The sequence below is a fragment of the Propithecus coquereli genome, unplaced genomic scaffold (genome assembly GCF_000956105.1).
Source record: "Propithecus coquereli isolate 6110/MARCELLA unplaced genomic scaffold, Pcoq_1.0 Scaffold80, whole genome shotgun sequence".
Classification (NCBI taxonomy): Eukaryota; Metazoa; Chordata; class Mammalia; order Primates; family Indriidae; genus Propithecus; species Propithecus coquereli.
Window position 1 is genome coordinate 3,691,321 of NW_012154174.1, and position 7,952 is coordinate 3,699,272.

Here is a 7,952-nt window from a genome sequence, read left to right on the forward strand (position 1 = left end):
TGGGATCCCATTCCACATCAAGAGCACAGTGGGGTCACTGAGAACAATCAGTTAGGGTTCCAGCTTTGAAGGACTTTGACCCCCAGTCAGGGAGGTAAGTAGCATGTGTCCACAAGGGCTGTAATGGAAGGCAGAAGACATTCTTGGGTTTGAAACCTGATTGTAGATGGTCTTGAGGTCACCAAGGGAAGCAAGGAAGCCCAACGATTCCCCTCTTCCTGAGACGTTTATAGGGGGAGCACGTCTCCTGCCAAAAAGAACAAGGGCTCCACCGCAGACCTCCCCCCCACTCCTTCCTCATCCAGCCACACAACGTTCCCACTGCCAACATCAACTCCTTTAGACTCTGGGGACCAACTCCTCTCAAATGCTGGTGAGGGAAATGATCCCGTTAACCGAGTCTAGGGGATTTTATTGGGAAATTGTCTATATAAGAGCTTCTTGGAGCAGGGAAACCTCACAGATTGGCGAAGGTCTTAATTTGGAGATGTCCCAGTTTAGGGAAAACCTTCCCCACTCCCCATTTGTCTCCAGGCTTTATTTTGGAGTTCTCAGAGTGGGAGACCCTGGATTGGGGACAGGATTTGCACGAGGGGGTCTCCAATAGCTTGCGGGCTGGCCGTGTGCCTAACTCCGCGTCCCTCACCCCCGGCGGCGCCTGGGCCTCTGGGGACCTGGAGAACAGGCCAGCGCCGCGTCCCCGCCTAGCGGGCGGGCCGGGGGCGGGAAGGCAGGGACCCCTCCCCTTCGCCCATCCCCTACCGGAGGGCCGGCCGGGGGAGGGGAGAGAGGAGGGACGGGCCGGCGGCGGCGGCGGCGGCTGGGCTTGGGCCATGGCGGAGCGGGCGGCGGCCGCGGGGCCCCGGTGAACCGGGCCGGGGCGCGCGGGGCCGAGGCGGCCGCCAAGCCGGGCCGGAGCCGTCGGGGGCCTGGCGGACCCAGCCCTGGCGACTTTCCCCCAGGAGTTGTAATCTTGTTCGGGGGGCGGCGCGGGGCCCGGCTTTCGGGGCGAGTTTTCTCGCGGGGCCCGGCGGCGCGCGTGGAGGGGGAGGGGGAGCATGCCCGGCTGGAGCCGGGCCTCGGGGCGCGCCCCGGCCGCCGTCCCCACCTCCGCCTCCTCCTTCTCCTCCTCCGTCTCCTCCTCCTCTTCCAGTCCCGCCGCCGCTGCAGCCAACATGGCTGCGCTCCGGAGCCCGGGAGGCGGCCGCTGCTGAGCGCCGCCCGCCGCCCCGGGCCCCCGCCCGCCCAGGCCCCGGCCCATGGCCCCCGCCGCCTCGCGGCTCCCGGCGCGCTAGGGCTGCAGCCAGGCGCTCGCCCGCCCGCCCGCCGGCCTCGGGGGGCCCGGCAGCCGTCCGGCGGGGCGGGGCGGCGCGGCCCGCCACCATGGAGCCCCAGCGCCGGGAGCTGCTCGCCCAGTGTCAGCAGAGCCTGGCCCAGGCCATGACGGAGGTGGAAACCGTGCTCGGGCTGCTCGAGGCCGCGGGAGCGCTCAGCCCCGGCGAGCGGCGGCAGCTGGACGAGGAGGCGGGAGGCGCCAAGGCGGAGCTGCTGCTCAAGCTGCTCCTGGCCAAGGAGCGGGACCACTTCCAGGACCTCCGGGCGGCGCTGGAGAAGACGCAGCCTCACCTGCTGCCCATTCTCTACCTGAACGGCGTCGTCGGGCCGCCGCAGCCCGCCGAGGGCGCCGGTGAGTGTCAGACCCTCGCCCGGCCTCGCGGACCGGCCCTCCACCGCTTCTCTCCCCTGCTCGCCAAGGGGGATCTCGCCGGGGCCACTGCTCTACCTGGCGGTGGCCGCGGGTTGAACTTTCCCTCCTTTCAGCCCATCTGGGGGAGGCGGCGATGTGTGGACCCCTAATCCACACTACCCCCCACTCCGCCCCGCCGTTCCCAGTGAACAATGCCCCCCACTGCGGGCCTTCACCCTCCTAGGTGCCTTCGCCGCAGGGTCCTACGGAGGCCACCAGGTCCAATCACGGGGCTGGGAGGTACCTTGGAGGGATGTCCGTCAGTCCCTTTTTAATAGGGCTCCTCACCATCCACCAGTCGTTTGGGAGCCTGTGCTAGCCTTTAACCTAGGGTGCAGTCTAGAAGACTGGAACCTGGGCCAGGACCAGTACTGCTAAATTTTGGTCCCTGCCTCCCAGTTTCAGGACCACTGGTGCCTTTTCACTTTCTGACTGTCCCAGCTCTCTTTGGTCTGCCCAGAGCTCAGTCTCCTAGCTCGCCCAGACTTGCGGTTGATTATGCATAGTGCCTGCCTAGGTTTCTTTGGAAACTGTGGGCCCGGAAAAGTTGGGGAAGTTGCATTGCACCATGGGAAAATCCTAGTAGTGGCTGCTGGGCTCAGTTCCCTTCCAGAGAGCGCCGAGCTGCCTGAGGAGGAAGGCGGCGGCTGGTTCCCTTGGTGGTGCCTTTTGGAACCCCTGTGTTCTTGGTCTTTGAGGTGACTGATTTGCGTGTGTGCGGGGAGGGGTACTGCTGGGAATTTGTGACTTGTCCTGCCTGGTTGGGGACCGCAGAAGCCCAGCCTTTTAGACAGGGTAGGTGGAGGAAGAAGGCATAGCACGGAGGAAGGATGAGAACTAGCATTTGTTGGGCAGCACTGCTACTATTGTGGCAGACGCGCTGCTTTATCGCGTTTAATTGTTACCTGTTGATAGGCTAGGACCACGGGCTTCGGGGGAAGAGCAAAATTATTGTTAATGCTCTGTGAGCTGTCTATTATTATTACTTTGCCAGGGAGAAAACTCTGGCTTGGAGTGGTTAAAATGCTTAGAAACTGTTCAGCACCAGGAGTTTTGAATTATGGCCTATTGTTTTATTTAACACATTCAGAGCCAGGAAACAGAAAGTGCTGTCTTTCAGGTCTTGTCCTTGTTTTAAGAATGCACTGATACATGCAACAGAAGTAAATAAAGATGCATGTATAAAAGGAAGAAAGAGTGAATCCAGAGGGCTGAGAAACTGCCCTTAGCAACTTGTAGGCCAAAGGCTGACAGGACCCGTTTATTTGGCTGTTAAAAGCCTCACTTATTAAGGGGATGATTTTATAAGGTGTTGCTGGTAACAGCTCTCTTGTATATTGGCCATCTCCAACTAACTTTTTATGGCTGAAGGAATCCGACATACAGAGAAACTAAACTGCTGGCCACACAGCAGGTCACTTCATTGGTGGCTCCTCTAGCTCCACTGTGGGCTTCTGATTCTCTTGCATCTCTGTCCCTCAAACCTGCATTCTGTGCCCCCAGCTGTGATCATATCAGAGTTGCTGGGCAAACCCAGTCTTTTCCTGGGATAGTGCTTTGGGAGATGCTAAGAAGGGGGCTGTCAGATGTGGCCATGAGGATAAGGATAGAGTGGGATCTCATCAAGGTAATTTTTTCCTTTTTAATTGCTTCTATTTTCGGAGGAAGTTTATCAAAGATCTGTTTCCAGAAGTCTTTCCAAGGAAGCACGGAAGTTAGAGTGCAGATTGGAAGTCCTCTTTTGGATGTGTATGAATCAGCACTAGCTTTAATCTCTGGAATAGATTATTAATGGATGAATTACCATTAATTAGGTCCAGCCCTTTCCATGCCTGCTGCAGAAGGTGGTGCTTCATGGGGCTGAAGTTCCAGAAGCCGGTCCTGACCTCTAAGGGAGGGAGAGAGAAGGGTTTGGATTGTATCCCCTAGGGCAGTGATTTCAGACTCCAGTTTTACCACAAGGCAGAGTTCCGTGGCTTCAAAGAGGGTCATGAAATCCTTACAAAATAATTTTCAAGGGGCAGTTAAGTTCATTGTATTTAATACGTTAGAGAAAAGTTAGGACAGCATTTGGTATGGACAGATGCCACTTGGAGCTCCTAGGGGAGAGGGTGACTTGGTGTGTCAGTAAACAATGGCGTGTTGGGTCTTTGTAAAGGATGAATTACTGTGCAGTAGTTCACCAACTTTTTTTCTTTTAGCCAGGAGGCCTTTCTTTTGGGGCAAAGCTCAGTGTTCGAGATTGTTGCTCTGGTCGAAGGGATGGAGGCACCAGTCTTGTCCCCGAGAAGCCAAAGTAGGGGAAACCCAGCACTTGGTCCTGCCTCCTTCCACTCCCTAGCGATTTCCATTCTGCGCTCAGGCCTGCAGCTCTGCATGTGAGTTGGCCTCAGTTTGAGGCCCTTGTGGAGCCTGAGAGAGGAACCAGTTGCCCTCTCTAGGATCCATAGCATCGGGGGAGGCTGCTTTGTCACTGTGTCTCTACGTTGGAGGTGATGCCGTCACCCACTTATGGACTTTATTGGTAAATTCCACATCCTGTGTTGTCCCCTGGTCCAAAACACCCGTCACCTGCTGGCACTTGGGCACTGTGGGAGTCTGGTACCGCAGGCGAACGGTGGCTGGCAGCCCACCACGTGGGGCCTGGAACCGGAAGGAAACTGGGGAGGGCATGTGCCAATGTGTTGACAGGCAGGTGAGTGAACCAAGCCCATCTGGGCAACTCATGCTCAGTTAGATCCCCTGTTTCGGCCGGGGGCAATGGAGGTGATGAAGAAACATGTGGTGGTGTTTCTTGGGGGGAGTTTCTCCTCTTCCAGTATTGATAGTGCACTGCCGTTCAGCATCTTGTATCCGTTCAGCATTTGTGTTTTCATATGTAATTGATCCTGAGGCAACCCAGTGCCGTGCGTGGTGTCTTAATCGTCATGTCACTGGGTTCCAGGGCCCTGTCTGTAAGGTGTGAGGAAGAAGTCGTGACTCACCCCAGCGCTCCTGATTCCTTGTCTAGGGGTGTTTTTTCCTGTTACCTGATTAGGCCTTTACACTACAATTTCAGGACATTTCCTGTCACTGGGGGACTATGGGATTAGGTAGCTTTTTCTTGTCCCTCATCTGATATGGGGATCTGTAGGGAAGAAGTGAACACCTTTACCCCGGCTGGTGGTAGGGAGAGGAGAGAACTACTGTTCCCTTCTGAGTGGCTCAGGTCTCTTGTGTTTTTCCCAGTTGTACCACAGTCTAGTTTGGTCACTTGAAACCCATGTAGTCCTTTGTTTTTTCTCTTTGATTCAGTCATCTGTAAGATGGGGCTAAGGGTGCTATGCCATCTGCCTCTGTCGCCGGGAAGCAGGGAGGATTGAAGTGTCTGGTCTTGTGCTTGGCCCAGGTGGGGCTTGGGTGCAGATAGAGGCAGGGATGCATAGGGTGTAATTCCAGCCTGCAGCTTGCCACCGCCTTGGGGGAATGGGACACTCATGAGAGTGACATTATGAGACAGATCACTTGAGTGATACAGATACACAAACAGGTTTCTTCCCTCTTCTTAAAATTCTGTATACTACATACTTTCCCCAAATACTCTCATCTACCTCTAGTGGCTCTAATTACCGTCTAAATGTGGAGGGCTCACCAAATCATTTCACACCAGGCCTCTCTTGGGAGGCAGAAGTGGCAGAACTCGGTGATTGCCTGCCAGACCTCTCTACTGGCCTGCTCAGCGCTGAATGTTTCCTTCTTGTTGCCCCCAACTTGCCCCCTAGGTCCTCCCATGGTGCCTCCTCTTGAGTTTCCTAGTGAGCTGGGTGACTGGTATTCACCAAGCTTGAGGTTGGAGATGGCAGCATCTGCTGGAGAGGCCCAGGGAGGCTTCGCAGATGAGCTGGGACTTGGTGTGGAAGTGGAGCTCTGAAGGCACAGGGGGAAGGAGGGGGCTGTCTGGGCGTCAGGTGCAGCAAGAGCAGAGGCCTAGCTGTGGAGAGCAGCAGCATGTTTTCAGGCTGCAGAAATCAGACCAGCCTGAGCAGGGGGTTGGCAATTGGCTCTGGGTGGAAGGGAGGTGGGATGCGAAGGTGATCTGAGGCCGAGTGAGCAGTTTGGGTGTGACTTGGAATTCAGGCATTGTACACTGTCACAAATTAAAGTTGGAAGTTTTTTTTTTTTTAAAGGAATAACCCTGCCAGGGTATTCCTGCTGATTGTCAGGTGTGGGCTATCTATTATTCAGTAAAGGCTACCTGGGCCTTTTGTTCTCTCCTTGCTCCCTTTGGTACCAGCCACCTTTTCTTCATCCACTCTGTCCTGTCCGGGAAGGGTGTTAGTAAAAGCTCCAACCGTTGTAGTTTTTCTTTTGATTCTTTTAATTGTGTTATTTGAGAGGAAGAAGCAGAGGAATTTGAAAGTAATGATTGAGAAGAGGTTTCTAAGTGAAGGGCAGATTTTATTTGTGTATCAGTTCAGGGTACCTTTATTGTAAGTGACAGAAACTTAGCTCAAACCATCTAAGGCAGGAAAGAGAAATGTATTGACTTACAATATTCCAAAACCTTGGGATAGATGGAGGAAAGTGGGCTTTGGAAAAACTGACCCCCTGGATGCTACAGACCTGGAAGGTAGCCTCAGACCCCTCCAGGCTTTATACTCACAGCTCTTGACCAGAGAAGAAAGGGAACTCTATCCAATCAACCCAGACAGAAAAATCTCATGGAAGGGTTCTGATTGGCCTGGCTAGGGTCATGTGTCCATGTGAGACCCAATCACTGTGGCCAGGGCTAGAGGACTGAGATTGGTCCCCCCTTTGGCCCTGTGCCCAGCCGTGGAACCAACCAATAGGGTAGGGTGATGGGGTACTGTGATTGGTGACCCCTTTTTACACTGCATGATTAGTTTTAGAGTGAGCAGAAGCAGTTCTCCAAAGGAACACAAGCAGGAGAGATTTTGTGCAGGTGAAACAGCAGATGAATGTCCACTGCGTGTGGTGCCACCTTTGCGTGGTGATACAGTCAGCAGATGAGGTCACTGCTGAAGTGGGCTGGCAGGTTGGGGTAGTGGTGGGCAGTCCTTACTAGGTTTTAAACCTTGAGCAAGACACATAACCTTTCTGAGCTTATTTTCTTTTTTACAAAGTAATTGAAACATTAACTAATTCACTGTGCTATTTGACAATCAATGGTAAGTTAAAAACGGGGAGCATTTTGTTATCTGTGAGCAGTGCAGCATAACAGTGGCGGCAGTAGCCTGGAACCGGCCTTAGAACCAGAAAACTGGGAATCTCCTGAAGGTTCTGTGGGAGCTCCTGGTAGACTACGCTAAGCAGATGTCAGGGTTGCTCTAGAATGTAATTTCCCTGAGCCAAATTCGCTGTTGTATTCCTAATGCCTGGAATGGAGCCCAGCCCAAGATAGGTGTTCAGTAACTGCTGAATGGATGAATAGTCAGCTGTGTGTCGAGTGAATGATGTGTCCCTGTCCGGATCCTCTTCAAATATACGTGCAGATTCCTAAGTGGTGACTTCACAGTGGCAGAGGCTGTGGGAGAGGAGGAAGGCTTGGGCGAATCCCAGATGCACACACGGATATCACCACCTACGAAGCAGGTGGTGTGACATTGGTGTCTGAAGTCCCCAAGGTTGCCCATCAGGTACTGGCAGTGTGGGGCTGGCTGCCAGGAACCATGTGGTGCACCACATTGCCTGTTGTAGGATTGGAGAGTCCTTCCCTTTTACACGAAGAATTCGAATGTCAGCCTGGTGTCCTCAAAGGAGCCCTGAGTGGGGATCTGCTCCTAGCTGCAACATCTTGACCCGGGCTGAGCCTCGTAGCTTCCTGGGGCTTGGGTTTTTTCCAAGGTTAACAGTAAACACAGAAGAGTTTGAGCATTGACTGGGGACTTGCTCAATCTTGTGGGGTTTTGAGCACTTCCCCGGTGGCATTTTGTCTAATGAAGTGTAGTGACTGGGTTGGACTAGACTTCTGGGGCCTTTCCAGCCCTGCACCATGATTGCTGTTAATCTGATTTAATGTTCGCGTTGAGTGATTTTTTGATATTCTGGCTTTCTGTTGCCTGAAAAAGTAAGCAGAGCAGGAAAAATATTTTGTCTGTTTTTTGTCCTACCTCATTCCAACCACCTGTATGTTTTGCAAGCCCCAGCTGAAAGGGGCTCTACAGCCATTTCCTGTACCTGGGAAGATGGTAGCTGGAGAAATAGT

The 7,952-nt window shown here is 53.9% G+C and overlaps 1 protein-coding gene across 1 annotated transcript in view; it reads left to right on the forward strand.

The window, feature by feature from the left end:
- The first annotated feature begins 1,368 nt into the window (after positions 1-1,368).
- DLG5 (discs, large homolog 5 (Drosophila)) overlaps positions 1,369-7,952 on the forward strand; it is a 111,443-nt gene continuing 104,859 nt past the window's right edge. Inside the window, exon 1 of the mRNA XM_012663313.1 lies at positions 1,369-1,687. Coding sequence (XP_012518767.1) covers positions 1,384-1,687 — 304 coding nt within the window. The 5' untranslated portion in view covers positions 1,369-1,383. The remainder of the gene's footprint in view (positions 1,688-7,952) is intronic.